We start from the raw sequence: 24494 nt of genomic DNA, 5'->3' as shown, positions 1-24494 counted from the left end.
ATACAGTTCTAACTATTACTCTTCAGGAAATACCCTGCTCAAAAGAGCCTAGGCAGACTAACAGGAAATTGGGCTGCCATATATAAAATATAGTCACAAAATAAATATGGAAAGTACCTGTTCTATATAGAAATAAATCACTATTGTCTGATTAACTGTTTCAGCAATAAAGAACAGATGTTTGATATGCTGAAGGTTCCTGCTTATAAGACCAAGATGATGAAATAAACCTGCTCAACACCACAGCAGAAGTACTTTGCTCATAATCTCTGTACCTTTTATTACGTATCCAGAGGGAATCCCATGGCTCCTTAACTCACTTTTTCTCTTCTAGTACAGATACCTGCTGATTTGGTCCTACAGACATCCACACTCCCAGCCCCACACTAAAAACCAGATGTCAGGCACCTCGTAACTGGTCTACAAACACATTTAATAATTTGTGCTAGAGACATCACCTTCTTCAGTATCTTCTCTTTCTTCTGAATCTGGGTCAGGTATCCTGTAGCAAAGGAACACATATATAGACTTTCATGGAAAACCTCTTTTACCAGAACATTAAGTGTCTCTTGGGTGACTGTATAGCTCCATGTTTTTGTTTCTACTGCAGAGTATCTGCCTTACAGATCCCTTAGTTTACTGAATCATGCAAACTGTCTTTTCTTGTAAAGCGTTTTTACTGTAGCAACACTTTTGGAATCAGCCTAAAACCACTAATGTCAGTTGATTCAGCCTGTGTCAAAGACATGCAGAATCAAGGTTTGTTTTTGAGAACTAATACTTTTTCTTGCATTAGGCTAATCCATTGAATCTTCTCTTTCCTATAGAATATTTACATGAAGAAAGACATGTTCCAGTCAGGACTTATGCTTCCCATTTCATATTTGCCCCTCAAAATACAGCTTGAATCTAGTAACTCATCAGTGCTATCTGGCAGAGCCTACAGACTATCATCAACACTTAGATTAGGCCACCCCCATTTTGCCCCAACTCAGCTAAGGCAATCCAAGAAACTGAATTACATAAACAATGAAAAAATTCTACCCTACACATTCATAAATTATGAAATGAAAGATTTTCATTGAAAGGTATTAACTACATTTGACTCTGGTTTCAGTCTCTTCTGTCTCATTTTGAGTTAGTTTATAAAAAAGCTGTGGCATAGCCTGAAAGAAATCCAGAAACTTTTGCCAATGAGGGGAACAGAATGATTTTCTAATAATGGTAAGTCTTCTTCTATACTAGGCTTATCCTTACCATTCAGATGGGATAACTAATAATGAGCAGACTAATAACTACTGGTCTAATACAGTAGTAGATCACAAGAGTAGAACAACTACAACCTGCTTGCAGGAACGATCACACATACTAATTTTCCATCTGATACTCATGACACTGTTAGAACAAACAAGGACTTAATAAAACACATTATCAAATGGGGAGAAGCTGAGAACCAAGAGGCATAATTATCTTGGCCTTAACTACATATAAAAGGCAAATTCAGCACATCCAGCAAGAAGGAAACTAAACTGACTGTCAAAAACTTCAAGTCTCATTCTCACCTCTGCTCTGATCCATCACATCAACTTTCAAGTCAGTATCTGCATCCATAAAAAGAAGTTGATTTCCAAAAATTCTCAAAATAAAGTTGAAATCTGTGAATGACAGTGCTATACATTACTACTACATATATCCTACAGAAACACATTCCCCATCTTACACTCCATTTACTCTGTAACTTATTCTATGTTGCTCTTTCCTTAAAGATTAAACATTAAAACAATATTTAATGGGAAGAAGCAGGAAGACTTGTGCAAGCTCAGTTGTGAATCAGGTAGAGATTTCTTCTGTCTTGCTTTCTATTTGTGAAACAAGTTCCTACAGAAATCAAGGGACATCATAAGCCTACATATTCTCCAGGAGGGACTATTCATGCATTTTATTAAAGAAACTTTCAGAAATGCTTAAATTCTTCAAAGATGAGGGCAATATAAGAAAAGCTATGAGAGAAGTTCAACTGCTTAACTGATACAGAATTGTTTAATAGAAGGTCTTTGTATGGCTAACAAGGACAAACACTGGGGACTAGACCTAAACTAGTTATTAAGAAAAACTGCAATGTCTAATTTGATTTATAAAACCAAGTATAAAGGTAATTAATTTCTTCTGCCATACCTGCAAAACATTTTTGCTTAGCAAAAGTAAAAAAATCAACTCAGAGATGGTTTCAAGCAAGTTTGAGAGCATTTATTATAGAAAGAGACCATAAATTATAATTGAATAGAAATCAGTATTTTCCCAACATGTCTAATATAAATTTGTTTGCAATTTTTCACTGAAGTAAAAAATAAATCCATAAAGCAATAGAGAATTGAAAGTAGACATAAATTGGAGTACTTTTTCTATGATAACTTGCACAAACAAAACTTCATAGTAAATTGACCATCACTTACTGTTTATTTAAGAAATAAGCTTAGGGGAAACTTAAGGTCATTTAATTAATGTAAATTTTGTTTTAAAATAGTATTGATAAAGAATCTCACTTTAATAAAATCTGAAAAGTTAAAATATATTTTTCAGTGTAAATATATTACTGCTTCAACATTTTCTTTTATACAAATTTAGTTGTTACTTATGGCAACATAGTTGGCTGGAAAGATGCCAGTTTGTGCTCCTATTCTGCCTTCCCACCAATCAAACTGGGAATCTGTTTTGGTTGTGACTGTGATTTTGTCTCCAGCTCTGAAAGTCAAGTCACCCGGCTGTTGTCCTTCAAATGAATAAAGTGCTGTCACTTCTACTGGATTACTCCAAGAGTTCCCTAAAGTGAAAAAAAATAAATAAAAAGGATATTAGTAAACTGCACACACAGTAAGTCCTTAAGTACAATATTCTTAAATGACAAAGGAAAAATGAAAAAAAAGTGACCCCCTCCCCCCAGATTAGCTGAGCATTGAAACCACTGATAAAAAAATCCTCCATTTCCAGTATGTTCTTAGTTAAGTGAAATTTGGATTCTAGCCTATAAGCATAGTCTATTTAATAAAGCAGGAATCTATATACAAAATAAAGATCAGTAACTTTTCCTATATGCCTCATATGGTCAAGCAGAGACAGTGGGAACAAAAGTAGTGTGTTGAAGGAAACGTACTTCCTGAAAGATTGCTGAACAGAACCACTTTTGGCTTTTAGTCTTGGTATGTGTTCTCTGTGACAGTTTCTTCATAGGAACTGCAAAACTTAAAGCAAGGATTCGATTTTTTACATCAATATTCAGGATATAGGATGGTAAGATATAAAACATCCAAAGCACTTCCTTTCTCTTTCCATAGGGTTTGCAGTGTCAAGGATTTTGGTGTACCTTGAACACTAAGCAAAACACACAAAATACGCCAGTGGAAGGAACTCATTATGGTTTGATGTACTGGAAGTGACTTGGCTTGCATAGTGGTATTTTAGGTCACATACACAAATGGCTTTTAATCTCTTTCCACCAGTCTGTTCCGTAGCTCTTTCAGTCCTTAGCCATGGTTGGAAACATGCCATAAGTCTTCTGGTCTAGTTTTAAAATAATCTAAAGTCTTGGATATCATTATCCAGCCTCTTGACTTTTTCAATCAATATCTTAATGTTTATTACTAATCTAAGTTAATATTTTCAGTTTGCTAATTATGTTTGCTCTCATGTCCTTTAACTGTCTGAACTATATAAGGTACTTGCATTTGTTTGATGTTGATTTAGAAAACAGTTAAATCTCTCACATGAATGCATCTAAAAATGAAAAATGGAAGGTGCAATAGAGGACTAGTTAAGAGGAAATAATGAAGATGTTTACATAGGCAGGTGGAGAAACTTCAGGATGTATTGCTCATACAGATGTGAAGGCTGTACAAAAATGCTCAAGGATTCAAGGTTAAAGACCTGCTGCTTAAACTGTGTTTCCAAAGGGGAAATCCAAGCTCTTATTAGTCTACACATTGCAAGCACAGAGCTAGAAAGGATGATAAGAGAAACACTGATACAACGTTGGGGTTTTTTTGGCTGCCTGTCATCAACAACTGATACCCACAGAACCTTTCTTCAATTTGCTTTTTTCACTTTAAAAGAAAGAGGAAAAATTCTTTTCCCCCAAACTCCCTAGATAAAAGCTGTAGCCAGAACAGGACAGAGAGAATAATGGACTACAAAATGTACACATAAACAGCACAGATTTTTTCCCCAGCATCTATCAATATGTATGTTCAATCCATAGTTCTACATTTGTAGCAATAATTGAAGATAAATACAAATTATTTGGCCATGTGCCGGAGAGTGTTGGTTGAGGAGAAGTCAAATGCCGTCTTCCTTGATCACACTCTCTTCTGATATCTGTGTTCATCATCTAAAGCCACACACCACTATTTCTTTTGATGTGAAAACAAAACCAGACATGAATATCCATCTTTATCAGGTTCTTATTTCCACCAGTTACTCCTATCAAAAAAAGGCAGTAGCCTGCCTCACCCCATGGTCTTCCCGACAGGCTCCAGGAGAATCTCTGCACCTCCTCCCATTCCTTCACTGACCTTGGTGTCTGCAAGGTTGTTTCTCTCATATATTCTCACTCCTCTCTTCCTACTGCTGTTGTGCAGCTTTTTTCTCCCTTTTAAAATATGTTATGACAGAAGCACTACCACTGTCATTGATGGGCTTGGGCTTGGCCTTGGCCAGTGGTGAGTCCCACTTGGAGTCAGCTGGCATTGCCTCTGCCAGACATGGGGGAAGCTTCTAGCAGCTTCTCACAAAAACCACCTCTGTAGCCTCCTGCTACCAAAACCTTCCCATGCAAACCCAATACAATTACATTCCATAGAAGAATTGTCACCACCACTTTAATATGTTGGACTCTCAGCAATGGCAGCAAGAAGTATTTACACCCTCCATGGCTGAACTTGCATTAAGAGTAAGACTATCATTCATCTTACCCAAGCTACTGAGTATACAGAAATTGGCTCAGTAAAAGTAAGAAGAAAAATTAAGGGAAACTAGACATAACTTAAAGCATGAAAAAAATGTAGCAAAAGAAGTGTGCAAGACACTAAGGTGCAGAAATGCATTTGATGCAGCATGATAATGCCTCCAATCATTGATTGCTCTCTCTCATAGGAGCAAGATTACTTTATCCATTTCCCTTCTCACTTTTTGCCCCTGTGCATATGTATCTTTTCAAACATGCAGAAACCTCAAAGCACTACAGCTGATTATGCATGTTGATATCTGAGTCCTTGCCTCATTTGCTACCTTCTATAATTTAAAAGCTTTTTTCCAGCTTCATTCTTGTGAGCTATTTTAAAAAATTCTACTTAATTTCCCCTAGCAGCTGTTTTCCAATGCTATAATTTTATTTCTCACAAAGGCTCTAATGTCTTTGCTTTATTTTTGTATTTTTGTAGCATAAAACACATAAAATGTGTATTCACTGCCTCCAGATTGCAGCATCCCATGCCTCATACTTACATCCTAACAAATAGGTATCTTAAACAAATTCACTGTTATGAAATCTACCAGTTATATTATAAGGAGGAGTTATTTAATTTTCTTGTTTCCCGATTTCATTTTTCCATAAAAGGGTTTTAAATAAAATTGTCACAGTCAACCTGAAGATTGCTGAATGCATGTATTGAAACCACATTTGCAGCTCACACAAGATGGTGCTACAGTGCTACATACAGCATATAATAATGAAATCACTGAGATTTTATGTATGCACCGAGGAATAAAAACAAATTCTATTGTGTAAATTCCTTCATTCATGGTATCTGAGAACACACAGCACATTTCTACAAACACAGTGGTCAAAATGGAAACAGAAATTTTGGTTCAAGATCAATTAGTGCAGCAGCTAGTAGACATATCCAAAGCTCTAGCATACATGGAAATGGTATATGCTCTGACCATAATATCTTTTCGTTTTTGTTCATCTTGACATGCTATAATGATTTGAACTTTCTGCTAAGGACTACTCCCATGCATTGAGGACTTGATGAGGTATAAACTGGAGTGAATGTACAGCCCCTTGGATGTGGTGCAGTTACCAGCCCCAGAGTGAATGAAAGAGCAATAAAACAATCTTTTTCATGGGCATCAGGTGAGTGGTGAGATTGCTAAACTTCTGCTTTGCAAAATCCACTAATTATAAGCAACTAGTTAGCATGATTTTGCGGGTCATGTGTGCACCTATATGACAGAAACTACAGGTGAACTAATACAAACTATTACTGCTGGTTTTGGGTTATCCAAGCCATGTTAAGGAGCAAAAAAGGAGCCCAGTGACTCAGTTGTTGCTGCCAACAAGCCATCTAATCAAGGGTAGAGATGACTGACAGGGTAATTCTGTTGTTGACTGTCCTTGTATTATCCACTTTATACTAAATCTCTACTTTGATCAATGGCAGTGGGCCTAGTTTCTTTCAAAGCTGAAAGGCTATAACATTGCTTCTACTGGGACGCAACATTTCATAGGAAAATGTGATTGTCTAAGTAGATAAATCTTTCCTTGAAACTCTATCTATGTCTATCTTAATTTTTTGTGCAACCTTTAGAATACATGGCTATAATTTTTGTTATTTAAAAATCAATCTGAATGAGCAACACACTCAACATACTAACTTCTACTTTCTCTCTATTTTGTAAAGAAACAGAGAGAAGTGACTGGAACTGCCACACAAAAGATTGAAAGTCAGATGAGTCTTCAGCATCAGAGATGACAGAAATTGTAAAGTGCTAGCATAAAAGCTCCACTAAAATGTGTCAGCTTTCAGAAAAGCTATAATGAGAATTCTCGTTGGTTAAAAGGAGACCTAGAAAACTAAGAAACCACACAAACCCTGTTTGTGCAGCAAATGGAAAATCAAAAAACAGAACAAATCATGGAAAGAAATTAATAGATACTGGCAGACGCAAATATCTGTGCTTTTAAAAACAAATTCATTAAGTATCAAAAAGGTTTACTGTCACTAGTACAGTGTTCAAAGGACTGAAAGCCTCAGGTATTGCTCATACATTTAGGATAAGAACTGTAACTGACAGTGGACAGAAATCTTAGCTCTTTACTTGTTATGGGACACAGGGCTTTTGTTTGGAAAGGAGTAGTGTTGAGTTTATAATTTGTGCAGGAGAGAATTCAAAGTAGGCTGAAAAAGTAGGTTAATTACTAGGTTCTGTAAATCTGTGAGTAAAAAATGATAGTTTGTGCCAACAACAATGAAGACTTTACAGCAGATGTTAATGGCCACCCTTTGCAAATAGTCTGGACACCACCACCTACTAAGATATGATTGTGAGTGTAAATAGTGCGTGTGTGTGTGTATACATATACCAATTACACAAAACTTCCTGAAAGATCTTTGCCCCAAATTATCACATTAAAAAGGAAGACTATTATGAGGTCCCATCTGGACACAGTAAAGAGGAAAACAACCATTAACTTGATTTAACAGCTACGCAAGAGCCAGGTACTGGCTGCTGCAACAAAGAAGGCAAACAGTATCCTGGGCTGCATTAGGTGAAGTATTGCTTTAGGTTAAGGGAGGTGAGGCCCCACCTGGCATGCTGGAGCCAGTTCTGAGCTCTTCAGTACAGGATTGAGATGGACATGCTGTAGAAAGCCCAGCAAAGGGCTGTGGGCATGATGAAAGGACTGAAGCATTTCTCCTATGGGGAAGGCTGAGAAAGCTGGGACTGTTCAGCCTAGAGAAGAAAAGGCTCAAAGAAAAGGGAACTCAATGTCTAAAAATACCTGAAGGGAGAGGGGGAAGAGTATTGAGCCAGGATCTTTTCAGTGGTGTCCAGTAAGAGAAGAAGAGGCAATGGGCACAAACTGAAACACAGGAGGTGCTGTTTGAAGATCAGGAAACACTTTTTTTACTGTGAGAGCAACTGAGTACTGGCATAGGTTGCCTACAGAGGTAGTGGAGTTTCCATCCTTGGAGGTATTCAAAAGGACATGGCTCTGACCAAGTGGCTCTTGGTGGTCATGCTCAAGCATGGGGGTTTGTCCAGATGATCTCCAGAGGCCCTTTTCAACCTCAACCATCCAGAATAGCTTGTGTGTGCTCAGAACCCATGCTACCTGTGAGAGGGGATGTGCATGAAGTTAAAGCTTTGATATGTACGCATGTCTATTGAAACTTTGGAGGTCACATTTACACACTGCAGGTGTTTATTAACACTTTGTAGTTGTCTAATATTGTGATTTATTTGCTGTAATGCTGATATTGATCTTGAAAATATACTTCAAAGATTACTAGCTAATTATCTGTCATTAGTGAATTAATAAGGTACTTTGATCTTGATTTTGGTTTTAGCTAGATGAACTGAGCAGCCTTTCCTTGTGACAGGTCTTGCAAAAGTGTCTTCTCCCACAACAAAGATTAGGCTTGAGGATGAATGGCCCATGGCCATTGATGAGCTTAAACTAATAATTATAATGAAATAGCTTATTTAACTGCTGGTCTAGTAAGGAAGGCAAGTATGCATTGTGGTGATAGACCTAGGCTGAGAGAAGGAATTCAAATATGTAATAAAAAGCTAAGCTCACTAGCAGTCCCATGTTCTTTTTTTGGAGAAAGGAAAAAAAAAAAAATAAAAAAAAAATTGGTTTAGCCTAGGACTGACAGAGCAACTGGGCATTGCTCGGGTTACAACTACGATCAGAGTTTAATGAAGTAAGGGGCTGAAGAGAAAGATTCACTGGTGGACAAGCAATACCAGGAATGAGATAAGCATTAAATGGCAAGAGTAAATCTTAGAGATATTTTTGGAATTGCTGTGCTCATCAACTGATAGGGCTAGATCTGGAAACTGAAAGATAATGCTGGATCCTTGCAGGACACATGAAGGATAGAAAAAGAGCAAAGAATGTCTTAATGGTTCATTCCAAGGTAGATACAAGTTACTGCATTACAGTCAAAGTCAGTTTTAAGGGTGGAACTAGGATTTGAGTATGGAATTCAGTCAGCAACAGTTACTCAATTTTTGCACTCACTGTTATAGATAGGTTTGAACCAGTCCAGTTCTTACAGTGATTACTGTTTCCTCTCCTCCTTCATACTTTCCATACTTGAGGCCTGTTGAGCTATATTTTGGTTAGGATATGGGTAGGAACTACAAGAATAAGAGATACGTTTTCTGCTGGATCAAGCACATCATGCATGAGAATGTGGAAGGCTGGGGCGGACAAAGAAAACAGGATGTAGTAAATTCTGATGGCATCAGAGTAACTACTAATGACAGGGGTAGCTTCTGAATTAATGCTAGGGCTCATGATAGCACCAACTAAAGACATAAAATTTTGACTTGTGGAATGCAGCAGCATTAGACCACAATGATGCCTAATGGCAGGCAGAGAAATTTATATTAAAAAACCTCTTATATATAATATGTAATTCCTTTATTAAAAAGGATTGGCTCATAAACTGGTGAGAATGTAAACAGAGAAAAAAAATATCCACAGTGATATTATAAAATATTGAAACAATATTGCCTCAAAATATTCACTTTATGACCACATGCAATAATAAAAACATGATGATACAGTATCTTACTCCATATGAAAATTAGCATATTGGAGATTAAGACCTCATTAGGTATAGTTACATTTGGTAATGTCTTATGGATGTGGAAATTTAATGCAATTAATAGTCCATGCTTTGATTACATTTGAATTCTGAGGTTTTCCTATTTATAAGTAATTTTTAACAGAAATTAAGTATTGTCAACTTTGGCTCCAAGTTGGGGCTCAGATGCACAAAGGTCATGTTGAGTTCATGTTCCCAGGTAGGTTGCACAAAATTTCATAGAATCACAGACTGGTTTAAACCAGATTACTGAATGACCTAGGTTATAATGTCATGATAAGTAGAAATAAAATACCTTATAATGGCAAAATTAACTTACTGGGCACTTACTGGGCAACATCTGTACTCAGACTTTATCATTCACTGTCTGACAACAGGGCTAAAGCAGCAGCATCTTTGGGAAGTGACAACCGGTCTGTGTTTAAGGACTTAAGACGAAAATGAAATAATAAAAGTCAGAGAACGGATGAAAGGAGGTGTCATATGAGTTATTACACAGAGAAAAAGAGGACAGTAAACTAAAAATGCCATGGCTTGCTTTTCTTAAGAAAAGATGAAACATCAGTCAGTGAGGGGCTGGAAAAAAGAGGTAAAGCAGAAGCTTAGTGTAGTATGTGACACCCTGGGACTCCCTGAAGAAATTAACTTCTCAGGTCCTAGATGGCAACAAAATATTACATGTGCTACTGCCTACCTAGAAAAAAACCTTCCATGCAGCTCTCATTCAGAAATAAAAATAGCAGCTCAACTGTATCCTAAATACTACAAGTCATTAAGATAATTTCAGTTTTTAAATCACACCAATGTACAGATCTGTTCTTTTTTCAACCTAATGTGATTAATCTTCCATATTCTTGGATCACACTTCTCAGCATTTAACCTGAGAAGAAACAATTTTACCTCAGCTTCTAGAGCAGAACAGACATACATCTACTTATGAATCTCATTTTAGTTGTTTCTGGACAAATTACAAACCAAGTGTTTGTTTAGTTTTAGAAGTGAAATCTCAAATGTTCTATCCACATTAAACCACTAATTTCCTTAATGGCCTTTTTTATATTGCTTTTGAAATGTAGACTCACCTGAAAAAACCCTCAGCATACACAAAACAACCTCAGATCTCACTGAACAGATGTTTGAGAAATCTTAAATATGCACAGTAGATTTGACATTTTATATCTACAGGTACTAATCTACTATAATCAGATGTAAGCATAAATCTTTCCGTGCAGATACTTGAAGTATGTCATATGCCATCATTGATCAAATTAATCTCCAATAATTCTCATCTGATCAAAGGTCAGGAGACATGATATTCAGCAGATCATGCTCAGAAGAAATGATTTCCTGCCTTAGCTGTTGTTTTGCTACTAACTGTGGTTTGCTTTAGGTAAGTAAACAAAATCACTTGTCTTTCTCTACTTTCTTAAAAAAAAATACCAACTTCTTAAGATGCTCAAAGTATTTAAATTCGACACTGAAATCTGAAAACAATTCCTTCTTCATAACTAAGAAAATGACAACAGACTTTTTGGGCTGAGCTTCACTGACACTGCAGTTAAGCAGCACCCTTTAAATGCCCACACAAATGCCTGCTTGTTCCATCAAGTCACACAAACCTGCTCTTAAGAGGGAGGGCAGGCACGAGTTGCTTTGCTATATTCTACAACCTCTTGCAGGCAAATAATAAGTGTCCTATATCCAGAAGACTTGAGGTCCATTTTGTTACAGTAGCTGTAGGTTTAAGGTAATTTCAAAACCTTCAAGGTACCTTGGATAATATCAAGAAAGGCCTCTATTATTCTAGGAACTACAACTTTTAATACCTCTTGGTACTAAACATAAGCCCCAGTCCTGAAAAGGAGTACAAAACCAAATGTTAAGTCGTCTTCCACTTCCATGGGAACTGTCTCAGCAAACCGTATTTTCTGAAAAACTTTCAGAGCTAGATATTATGTATTACTTCAAGTAGGTATTTTGTCCAGGTTTCTAATGTTACAAAGCCTTCTGATTGATCTCCAGAATAACTAACTGTGTTCTCCATTATGAAAGAGAAAAAAAAAATATTCCATGTTTAATACTTGTTGTAAAGACAGTGCAAAGCAAAGTTAGCCACAGATGTTCTCTACAAGGTACACTATCCTCACTTTTGCTGCAGAGCCTCAATTGATAAGAAACCCATCATCACCTGCAAATCCACAGGTATGGAATGCAGGTATTGTAAACACTTTTGTAATAGACTGATAAAGCCCAGAAAAAGGCTCAACTATTTCTGACGTCTTCCACATAAGCTGGAAATGGACCATTTCAAAGCAGCTTCCATGTCACCAACCTGCACCAATTCTCAACAGTGTCATATCTAGCAAACAAAACTGGTGGTGTAATTGGTGGTTGAAACATACCTGGCTATATTTAAACTTTAAGTTACTGTGCAAATTAAGCTCATTCAGTATGAAACATATTTCACTGTTTCTGAGTTTCTGGCCTACTAGGGAACATGCTGGCTCATCATCTTCATCTGCTGATGGAATGCTTTCTATCTTTGTTTCAGCACACTCAGCTTTTGCATTAAATAAATGCCTTTTTTTGTCAAGCATCTGTGGATGTGTTTGATATTTAGGACATAAAAAACCACCTCCTGCTTGCAAGAGTCAATTCTGTAACAGTACTTTTGCTGATTACTTTTTCGATTTTTCTGCATTTTAAAAAAACATTCAAATTTTCATTCAAACTGAAATGGTTAAATAAACTATATGAATGTGCAAGATTACATTAATGCAAATAATGCCTGTGCTGAAATCATACTGCAAAAGCTGAGATGCCATGCTAAGCACAGCCTTCATATTCTGAAAAGTACAGTAACAAGAACTGAGCACTCTTTATTAAGGTCAAACCGACAATTTAGGAATTAATTGTGGTTTTAGTATTACGTTGACAACCTTCTTCACGTTTCCTCTACATATATTGAGTTTACATCTCAACTTGAACATCCTGTGTCTGCATTTTGCTTACCAAATCTCTGTCCCGCCAGATTCCAAAGTTCTGCTAATGTGCTAATGTTCTGTTACTGATAAATGTCTTAGCTTTTATCTGTCTGTGAAATTAAAAAAAAAGAAAAAAAAAAAGAAAAAAAATAGTAAAAACAACTTACAGTTTCTGATGGAAAATTTTTCTTAGTCTTGCATGGATGAAAACTCTGTCCTCATTAGAAAAAAAATAGTTACAAATAATAAAATTATATGAGGCAAAGAGGTATCTCATATAGAAACATATGAAATAATAATTTTGTGTAAGGCTTCATGTGAAGTGCCACTGACTTATCAACAGCCACCTTATCACCAGTATTTAAAACTGGATGAGGATGACCAGGAACAGGAGGCTTGTTTTCAGTGGGAAATGAAAATCAGCTTCTCAGAATAAAACCCAGATAAAAGAGGTTACTACTACCAAACAAAGGAATAAGACAAAAAAAGCATGAGACAAATCTGTTTTAATCTTGCTAAGAATAAATTTAGATGAAAAGCAAAAAGAAGTTTCAAGTAATTGAAAAAAGAAAGATCTGGAAACTGCTTTCTGTAAAAAAAAAATTGGTATCTCCTAACTATCTTAATATGAAGTTTACCACTTTCATGATAATTTTTTTGTATTATGTGACCATCTGCAACATATATAAAACTATAAACTTCTGTTGGGTTAAGGGGCTCAGGGTCTGTTGAAATCTATGCTAGGACTTAATCTTGCCACAATTACTTATTGCTGTTATTTTACGCTATTAGTCCAGCCATTTTTTAAGTCTACCTATACCACAGGCTCCATGAGCTTAAAACTTCAAAAAGTATTTAACAGATGTTCCCTTCCTCTGCCAAATGACAACCCAAGCAATTGTACTTCCACTTACAGGATCCCATGGCACCATCCTGTATGATCTGGTCACAGTGTAAACTGGTAGGAGAAAGGCAGATACCTCTACTTCATCACAGAACAACTTCAGTAGGAGCTGGAGACAGCACAGACTCATGAACTAGAGCCTAAACTGATCAGTGAAAACTCCGCAACATCCATCCTCGTGAGGATGAAGCATCTGGGACTGCCACCATCACACAACCTGTGTTCACATTACACTGCCCAGGCTAGCACAGCCAACCTTCACTGAGTACCCATTACCTCAGCCTGGCCAAAAAGCACACAGTTATGATAAAGTTAATGAAATCAGGCAGCGAACAGTTCTGCAATTTTCAGTTAAAATTTAAGTATTAATAGTTTTCTTTATAATCCTATGAACACGGAAAAGTGGCCTTCTATGACAGGGTCACTCTGTTGGTGGACAACGGGAGAGCAACTGATGTCCTGGACTCATGCGAAGCATTCAACACTGTCCTGCACAACATTCTGGTAGCTAAAATGAAACAACAGACCTCTCCACAATCAGGTAAGAAGTTTCTTGAAACCGTATCCTTTTGTAAAAGTGAGAAGCTTTACCATACCATTTTTATAACAGTTGTTTGTCATACTGATTTAGTTTATTAGCATTTGCCTTATTTTTATTTGAAAAGCCTCCTATTTCTTATTCAAGGTCTATCAGTTTTTCCACAAAATCTGAATTACTTTCTTAGTTCAATCAGCAACATCCAGCTGGATGATCTGCACAATATAACACTGAACTAGCACAGCCAAGGTAGACACAGGTCACTCCATGACAAAGAACCCGTGTCTTTTTGGGTAACCATGGCAGTTAAGTTTTTTCTGCTCATGGAAAATATATCTTAAGTGGTTATTCCACTAGGGTAAAAACTAAAAGAGGGTAGATTTAGACTAGATATACGGAAGAAAGTTTTTATTCTGAGGGTGGTAAAACACTAGCACAGGTTTCCCAGAGAGGTGGTAGAAGCCCAATCCCTGGAGACATTCAAGGCTAGGTTGGATGGGGCTCTGAGCAACCTGATCTAGTTCAAGAAGTCCCTGCTCACCTCAGGGGGGCTGGACTAGCTGACCTTTAAAGGTCCCTTGCAACCCAAGCTATTATATGATTCTATGAAAATGCTATCTAGTGGACTAGCCAGCTTTGAAACATGAAATTTTAAATAATCTATTTCATAAATATGCTACAATATTAAGCTGCACACTTTACAAGGGCCTCAGACAAAAGACTTCAACCTATACCATGTAACATTTTTATGTTCACATGAAAAAGTTCACATTTTAACTGCTGTGAATCAGCATTATCATCTTAACGGTGTTTTACACTTCAAAGTAACTGTAAATGACACTGAGAATTTCTATGATTTAGCTCTAATTTCCTAATTTTTATTCTAAGTCATTAAAAAATGCCAAGAAAACATATCGTTCCCCATGCCAGTAGACCTGGTTCACACTTAGTATAACAGCCCTCTGCCAATGCATTTATTGCCCATACAAGACCCTGATCTGATCCTAGCATGACTGACCTCAATCTCTCTGTATTGCATTTCTCAGGTTTTGTATTTTGAGTTAGCAGTCTTTTGTTTTAGTATGAACAGTGAAGTCTTGCATGCTACATATCTTCCTGTCAGCTTGCCACAACATAAGACATAAGCAGCTTGATTATTTGACTTACTGCTTTCACAACAGCACTAGTATGATCCCAGTAAAAGTGAATCAGGGATAAAAATAGTCTCAAAAATAATTTCCTGGGATTTCCTGGGTTTGGTTAGTATTAAGACAGAGCTCATAATAGCAAGAAAATTAATACTGTGGGAGACCACCAGATGGATGTTTTATTTTTCCAGTAACTAAATATAAACATGTCACAAGCCTTGTCACAAAAAACACAAAAATAGACCAAACTTAGCTAAAACTCTTAAAAGTAAACAAACAAGAAAAGGTACTTTAGTTACTTTCTAGGGGGTTAACTTCTTCATTTTTACTAAATTTGTAGCCAGGGTCATGAAGGATTATGATGGACACATGAATCTCACTTTGTAAAAATTTTCTAAAACGAATAAATATTAGTCACACTGACCTGTCTTGTTGATTTTACAGTTCATAATCTGCTAGAATTCCTCCTCAAATTATAGCATACAAGGAACAGATTACTGCACAGCTTGATGAGCGTTCTTGCTTACAATGTGAAATAATTCTACTTGATCCTACTGCAAATCTCTGCCTTTCTTGGAAAACAAGTAATTAATGAACTGAAGAATGAAAAGTGTGGGTTTTTTCAGTTCCAAATACACATCACACATGCACAGCCCCAAAAGGAATACACACATATCTGACTTTATCTGAGCTCGTTATTTTACTTATTGTCTCCAGTTTTCAGTTAAGTATTGAAATCAGTATTTTTTTTTCACCATTAAAAATTTCTACTCCATTTTTTCATGAAGACACAGAATGGGAGAATAATTTCATTAAGGGGTCAACTTCATTATCTACAATGAGTGAACAGCAGCACAGAAATACAGCAGCATAATATGGAAAATTCAACTGAAAGAACCACTTCCTTTATCAGCACATCAGGTAGAGTGATTATTCTATTTATCTCCAAATTCTCATTCCCCCATTGACGAATAGATTTTTCAAAGTCTAACGCCTATGAAGATGACTCAGGATCAACAATTCTGTAGTATCAGCCAGTCTCGGTGACAGAAATCAATCATGTTTCCATGGACTATCTCATTTCCAGTTCAAAGCAAAATGCATGTTTCCCCTCACTGTGAACCAGGGAGTCTTTCTCCATCCTTAAAAAGAACAGGCTTAGGATTCTTTCTCCCTTCCAGGTTGACGCAGATAGCATGGCACAAAAAACATTTTATAATCTTACTTAAGAGTTAAGTAAGATTAAAAAGTAACTTAAAAGTAACTTAAAAGCAACAAGTTGACACCATTTGAAACCTTCTTGATCCAGAACAGACAGAAAGAAGGAAAAACTGCAATACTGACAATATTCTAGAATGACATACTTTAAGCATATGCTTTCTGGCAACACAGGAAAAGCAAAAATTCAGCTATTATACCAGGATAAAGTTAGCCTGAGACCACAAAAATATCAGAATTTTACTGGCTCCAAACCCAAGGAAATAATGTTACTGTTGTGGTGTTTAGTCTTAATTAAAAAAAAGCTCAAGTCAAAAGTCACTCAATAGGATATTAGACATTATTAGACAATATTAGATATTAGGATATTCTTAAAGTGTTGTTGTCAGAATTTCTAGTCAGTGGGTATTTCTAAATATGGAACTGCATACCTGACATAAATTGCTGAATGTTAGATTTCCAGTTAAATTTGAGTTACTCAAACATAGCACTAGTTTAGTTAAAATTAAGTTAAGAGAAGCATATGAGAAAAATAAAGTGCTTCAATACACATTTAGCAAAGCAAGTGTATTTTAAAGTTGCAAGCACATAAAGTGATGCTCTCTTTCAGCAGCTCTAGCTAAAATCTCCATTACTACATTGTGCTTAAACAAGCTCAGCGGTACGTGAAATTAGAGGTACTAATTAATGCAGAAATGGCTAGAATGGTGTACACATCCCAGCTTATATTTTATCTTTTCCCTGAATTTGGTCAATGTTATCCTACAGGATAGTACTTCTAAGAACAACATGATCTTAAGTAGGTGGAAACTGAACTGCAGAGCAGGCATGCAAGCAAAACATGTGAAACATGTGAAGTTACTAGTAAAATGATGCTATTGCCTTCAGACTGTTACAAAACAGTTTGGGTTTTTTTTAAGCTTTTTACCTCAAAAGCAGTCTATGAATTCTTAGTCCATACAATTGTGTTGGCTTAGTTAACACATTAGTTAACTGGCCACAAAATGAACTCCATACTGTAGTAACAAAAATAATTCACATACAGATTCTCCAGTTTCCTTGACAGAATACACTTTAGCAGGCAAGAAAATCTGTCATGACATTCTCACAGCAGAGATTTTCATAGATATACTGAACCATCCGGCATTTGTAGATTACTGAAACAAACACAATTGTGCCAGACCTGACAATTCCTACAAAACTGTAACCATGAAAAGCTCCACCTGTAAGAGGGATTTAGATAACATACATTGAGTTTACCACAACCTCATGGTACTAATCAAAAAGAGTCAATATTGTCTCATCTGTTTTCACATAGGGTAGCAACATATGAGAAGGTTAAATTAAATAAATGGATAAATAAATAATAAAAAGGTAAGATGTTGAGTTTAGTTGAAATTCATTATGGCTTTTAGAAGCCCAAACTTTACTGATCTCAGTAAGGTCACATTTCAGAATTTGGTATTTGCAGCACTATTTAAAATCTGAGAGGAAAGAGATGACAAAATGACTTAAGACAAAATGCTTGTCAATCTGTTTAGCAATCAAAAGAAGTATCAAGGAAGATAAAATGGTGATTTGATTATAGCACAAGTGTTTCAAAGGGAACAAGAGGGGGAAAAAAAACCCCTCTCAGTAGGAAAGGGCTCTTCAGTACAGTGAAGACAGCCATAACAAACACAATATTCTAAAATATGAAGACAAATTAATATGGGAAGGTGTGAATTTTTAATAAGGAAGATGAAAAATCACTAAAAACCAGCAAAGAAGTAAAGAGGTGGTTTTGGGTTTTTTTATTTTTAAAACAGTGACAAATTTCTCATCTGCCTCCTTGTGTTCACTGGTTCACTTATTTCACTAGCTTGAAATGCTACTTCTTTCACTATGCAAGAATACAAATATATGCTCAATAGAGCAGTAACAATCTGTTAATATTTTTGTATTATTTTCAAGGCGAAAAGTTCCTACTGAAAAAAAAGTAACAATTTGTGTTTAATTTTTAAGTTTTCTGGTAATCAAGTTTGGGTGTGATGATTTCATGCACAATAGCCTTAAGGGTTTAAAGTCTGCAGGTAGATAACTTATCCCAAGAAGAGAGCACACGTATTTCCCACAATAACATGAAAATTAAAAATATTTATTTCAACATGTGGAAGGTAAGAAAGCTAGTGTTTCTGAGAGAAATCTATTAAAAAAACCCCAAACCTTGAACACTTAGGCTTTTACAAGGAAAAGTTCTTACGAATTTCTTAAGCAAATCATATGACTGCTTAAAAGATGCAAACAGCACCATTAATTTCTCCTAACTATAATAAAATACTTATGCTGTTATTAAAAAAAAAAAAAAAAGTGCTTTTTTGTTTATGATGAGCATTTTGTCTCACAGTATTGTAGCCACAGACCCACCCTAGTGGTCATAAACATTCCTGAAAGGGAACATGTTACTGAGCAGAGGCAGAAACACTAAGCAAGAATGCATTCTTGAGGCAAGAGAACTCTGGCCCATGATGATTTTTGATAACCGTGAATTAACAGTGGAAGAAAAGGGTTTGGAAGGAAAAAGGGTTTTTTGCAATTCCATCCTCATTTCTGCCTCAAGTCTATTTCCTGACTGTTCTATCATCCTGGCAATTGTAAAATATTCTTTTCCAAACATGTGAACTAGTCCTTTTCTGGCTAGCTGGGTTGAGGAAAAAGTGAAAAAATATGTGACTTCTGATTCTGAACTAATTGCCTCCTAATGATTCAATTCTCACCAACATTCACTTTAACCCAGCTCCTGCTTTTACTAGGAGATTGTTATTTCTGTTGCTACGAGGTTGGAAACTAAACCCCTGCAAGGTTTCAGGATTGTATAGTATTCAAAAAACTGTTAGGTGGATAGACAGATAACTCAAGTAACCATTTATCTACAGTTTTGGTTACCTGCTGCTCCATGACAGAACCCCAAGCAGAAGTAATTAGAAATCATTACACTAATGAAAAAGTAGTATCTAGGATTATATAGATATCTACTGTGACAAACTAACAATCTAATGTATCTAATAAAATAAAATTCTGAGTCTACAATATCAAAATAGTCCACTAAAGAACCACAGGTAATTTGTATTACAGATGTGGTACAGAACTCTGCAGAAACCTTCCATCCAGATAAACATAAAGCTAGATCATGGTAATAAAGCTTGGAAGACCCAGACAGCCTTTTTATTAGAGTGTATAAGATAGAGGGGACAAGCAGAAAAATGAAGCTGCAAAACCCTAATTCTAGTACTCATACGCAAATCTAATTTCTTTATCTGAACAGGCTCCAGAAAAAATCTCTACTGCCATAGAAACTTCGTACTTCACTGAATCACAATAACTGTACCAGTTATCAGGCTGTTGTTTTTCCAGAACTGTAAAAGGTCTCTGCAAATATTTTTTTTTAAATAAAATTTGTGGTATATCCAAACTTCTGGAAACATTTGAAAACATTACTAAACTTCATGTTACAACTAAATGCATTAACTGAAGTATTATTCAGTTACATGAAAACAATCTATTTGCATCTGAGTTCCAAGTATCACGTTATCAGTTTAGAAAAACATGTTTTTCATGTAACATTCTTGCATTTGAAATAGTTTATATAATATTACCTATCTAGATAATTCAGGTCCACATAAAATAATTAAAGATGTTTCATCCAGAAGTCTAGATCTTCTTCCATCTATCTAATGAAGAATTAATGAGAAGAATTAATGTTTCATCCTTTCTACTACTTCTGTAACTGTTGCAAAACCAAAGCCTCCTAACACAAAGCCAACCTCCCCACTCCCTGCGAAAGAGGCCTTACCACTAGCAACCCAGACAAGCTTGTTGCTCAACATTAAAACCTACTCCTGCAGCAGCCATTATAAAAGTGTAGCTTCCCAAATATTAGTTTCATGCACTCTTCTATTAGTTATCTAATAAATTTTTTAAATTAGAAAGACAAAAGAAATGTTGAATGTTTTTTCCAGATAGGACATCCATTGTAGCAAGTAATCCTGCAATAAAGATTGGCTAGTACAAGCTATAGCTGCTGGGCAGCTCTGTTGAAATCATCTGGACTACAAACTGGAAGGAAGGAATTATTGGCAGGAGGGAAGGCCTTAAGGCTCCTTCTATTCCATCACGCACTGTAAACACATCCTTTGTTACTGACTTGAAAGGTACTGCAACTCTTTTCCAGTCTCCCATCAATGTGTATGAAAGTTACTAAATTAAGAGACACTGAGGGGAACTTACTTCAACCTTGATTTTAACCTGTGAGAACAATTCCTTAGCCTTTACAAACATACAGTACTTCTGTGGATTTAGACAGCATTTGAACTTTCACCTACGGAAATACAATCTGCCATATAAAGCAAAATATAACACATAAAACTTGCAAGGTAAACAAAAATTAACCACAAGACAACACTACGTGCAGGAAGAGTAATTTACATGAGGATCCTACTGCCTCTGGCACTCCTGAAAGGTAAGCTTGTGTGTTTCTACACATTGTTAGGAATCCTCATTAGTAGATTGACTGAGTCTACATTTTGATGTAAAAGAATCTTGATAGTCATCAACAGATAGCAACTGAAGTTTTTTTACCTTGTCACTTGCATCACAATCAAAGAATGCTCCATTTAGCAAACACTTGTGCAGTTTTTTCCTACAGCTTTAGAAACCCCTTCTCAGTGGGTCAGAGCTTTTATTAAGACTGGGGAGGTTTAGTTTCAATGGTCACAAGATCTATTTTTCTTTCCTTTTGGATGACAGCTCTGAGTACAGATCACTAGAGTGATCATTCTTTTCCTGGTAAAAGTCCTACACCACAATGGCAAATTTTGATTCTCAAGAAGTCTCTGATCTGCACATCAAGAGCTCAGCTTAAGACCTTTCTATGTCTGTTGCCTCAACGTACACACACACACAAACAGCATCTACTTAGAGAAGATATGAAGGAAAATGTAAAGAGAATGACACATACACTTTACCTTAATTAAAATTTCTAATTACATGAAAAAAGAAAAGAAAAACACAATAATGACTTTGGCCTTCAGACAAAAGAGTTTAAATACTGTGCTAAATCACAGTACTCTACCTGAGATATTTTCACTGTGATCTATTATCAAGCTTGATTTCAGCTCCATTTTCAAAAGAAAAGAAATATTTTGTTTCATTTTATTTTCAAGTGGTGCATACAATATGTGAAAATGTGTGCACATTTTCCCATATATATAAACATATAAAAATGTATACATATATGTAATATAGAATGCCTTGGTTTTGATCCAAGTAGAATCCACTAAAACATTTATTTATCCAATGGACATTATATTTCACATGAGAAAATTTATTTCACTGACTTTGAAACAGCTAACAGTCTTTTCCCTGTGAAAGATGAGGATCCTGGTGGGAGAGAACACTATAGAAGTCAAATGAACACAAATACTTTCATAATACATTTTTTTCCTAACTGATTACAGGTTTCCAGATGATGGGCTCCAAAATTCAAGCATTACATTGCAAATACTACTGAGTAAGATTCTCCCCTTAGAGCTGAAACTGCTTTAAACTTAAGAGAATCAGAACAGAACAACAAACATGTACTATCTTTTTAATATACTGCAGAGTTATCTCAACTGAATACAAAAAACCTCAAGGAATATAACTGCAATGGAAATCTGTGTTTATGCCAGCAGAATCAGCTATGACCTGTGGATGCACTTTTTAATTAGAAAAGGAGTTATAGTACCTTGCATAAGGACTTGGACAGAAGCTTGTTATATCAGCTTTCTTTTTCACTTCAATTAGGTAGTAATGTAAAACAGTTTTACTACTTTCAGTGGGTTTTTCAAGCCCACTAAACAAAACAAAAGAACTTTTGCTGTTCAGAAAATGAATCACATCGTTGGAATGTAGAGTCAGGGAATAAGATTCATGTTTATGAACTACTGTCAGGAAAGCATACAAGATCTGAATTTCATTACAACACATAAAGAAAAATACATAAGGCCAGATATTGTTAGACGTCTTCCAAAGTAATTTTAGGACTTCTCCGATTCCACACTGCATTAATAAAATATGTGCAAACTTAGTACCTACCCACAGAGGCATAATCATTTGGAAGTTCAGGATAAAGTTTGTTTGTATTCTTTTTAGCTAAAAAAGAAAATAAAGTAGTAAGTTATATGATACACAAACATATATTGCTATATTTCATATACTGCTTTTCTAATACATGTTCAATAGTCATAAAACGTTTGCAGTTATCTAAGGAGCAGTACAGGAGAACGAAATAAGGACTTTGCCTTATTTCCCTGTTCCAGAGAAATCTAGTTACCAACAGGAGGAGCTGCACAATAAAGCTCCACTTTCAAGGAGAGTACTTTGGTAGACAAACTATTATGGAGTCAGAACTCTGTCTCCTCTGCTCTACTGTAAAACTTCAACCTATTAAAAGATAATGATAACCTAAAAGAGAAATTAAGTTTTTTAGAAATCAATAGTTTCTGTAAGTAGGACTGTTCTTTTTATTAAGATGTTTCATTGTACCATGGGGTTTCTATGTATCCAATAAGTATTAATGATTGCTTTGAACTCTTACATGCTTCTGTAAATATACAAACACTATTTCTATAGCAAATCTGTCTGACAGAATAGGTTTGTTAAGATAAAACAAATAAAACCTTAATCCTTTATCACTCATGGCACTATCCCAACATACTTTCATTGTTTGCCCAAGGAAGACTATTACCAAAGTATTTTTATAGACAGCTAATACTATAATAATTGCATAACATTCATTAGTTTAAATGCTCTAATTTTATGAGAGAATAGCTTAATCATTATAAAAATGTTTTTTACCTGGTGGTGTTGGCCTAACAGTGGGCTTTGGTGGTTCTGGTCTTGATGATGGTCTAGCAGGTGGGTCATTTACCTAAAATGTACAAATTTTTATGAAAAGATGCATCACACCTGGAAGTAGATTGTAACTTCAGAGCCTAGAGATATGCCAACTTACACTGAAAAAATATAAACCATTCCTTCTCCATTGCAATTTTATGAACTTCAGAAACACACTGAAAAACTAGTAACATACTCATGACTGAAGTAATTCACCATGGGTTTAACAATGATAAAAAAGTAAAGGTTTATCAGTAACATTAACATCTGCAAGAAAACATCTGCTACAGTTACCAGTATTATAATGTATATGTGATTGTTTTAATGGAAGACAGAAAAAGTAGAAAATCAAGGAGTATCCACATCACATGTGGGATGGTCATTGTTTGCATATTAACATGATCAGAAATAGTTAAACAAAATTTTCTAATCATCACCTTAATTTGATTATGCACTACTATAAAAAAAAAGACATACTTTGTTATTCTGGAGGATGCAAAGCAAAACCAGCAACTTTCTTGTCCAGAAGAGCCTACCAGGGCAGTACTTGAACAAATGAATGACATGCAGTATCTGCAAAGTGTTACACCTTTGAGCATCCAATACAGAATTAAGAATGCCACACAAACATCAACATCACCACTGGCTGCGAACACTTCAGGAACATCAAAAGCCTTGGTGAAAAAGAGGTCCACAAACCCTTCTTTGTTCCCTTACAGCTTTTCCTGGATTATTTTTTTGCTCCTCATTTTCATATACTTCAGTGAAAGATGCTAGAGTTTCATAAAGATCTTCTGCTTGAGCAGGAAAAGGCACATCACCAAGCAAGATGGCACTGGCGCGAATGTCCTGCCCATAAAACCTGATCCAAAAGAAAAGATGCCAGGTGTTTGATCATCATTACATTTCAATGTTTAGATAAATTAATCTTGTGCAAATGTGCTCCCCCCTCCTCCCTAGCCCTGCATTTCTCCTACTGATCACCTACTGATCTCTAAACATTCAGCATAATCTCAATGCCCACTGCAAGATGTCTAAATTAAAGAAACCCCGCCCCTCAAAAAACTCTAAACTTAGCCCAGTATGTTCTCACAACAAACTCTTTTTCCAAGATGAATGTGCCCTGGTTCATTTTATCATTATACCTTCACTGATTCTTCTAGATTTGAA

General features: G+C 35.8%; 1 protein-coding gene across 1 annotated transcript in view; it reads right to left on the bottom strand.

Moving 5' to 3' along the window:
• Nucleotides 1-2282: 2282 nt before the first annotated feature.
• The window catches only part of SH3YL1 (SH3 and SYLF domain containing 1), a 30846-nt gene continuing 8634 nt past the window's right edge, over nt 2283-24494 (bottom strand). Inside the window, exons 8-11 of the mRNA XM_009999254.1 lie at nt 24042-24186; nt 23286-23358; nt 22524-22580; nt 2283-2821 (exon numbers count right to left, since the gene is read on the bottom strand). Of these exons, the coding sequence (XP_009997556.1) occupies nt 2622-2821; nt 22524-22580; nt 23286-23358; nt 24042-24186 (475 nt within the window). The 3' untranslated portion in view covers nt 2283-2621. The remainder of the gene's footprint in view (nt 2822-22523; nt 22581-23285; nt 23359-24041; nt 24187-24494) is intronic.

Source organism: Chaetura pelagica, unplaced genomic scaffold (assembly GCF_000747805.2).
Source record: "Chaetura pelagica isolate M959 unplaced genomic scaffold, ChaPel_1.0 scaffold90, whole genome shotgun sequence".
In the NCBI taxonomy this organism is placed as follows: Eukaryota; Metazoa; Chordata; class Aves; order Apodiformes; family Apodidae; genus Chaetura; species Chaetura pelagica.
The sequence above is the reverse complement of the archived record's forward strand: the minus strand, read 5'-3'. Positions and strand labels throughout refer to the sequence as shown.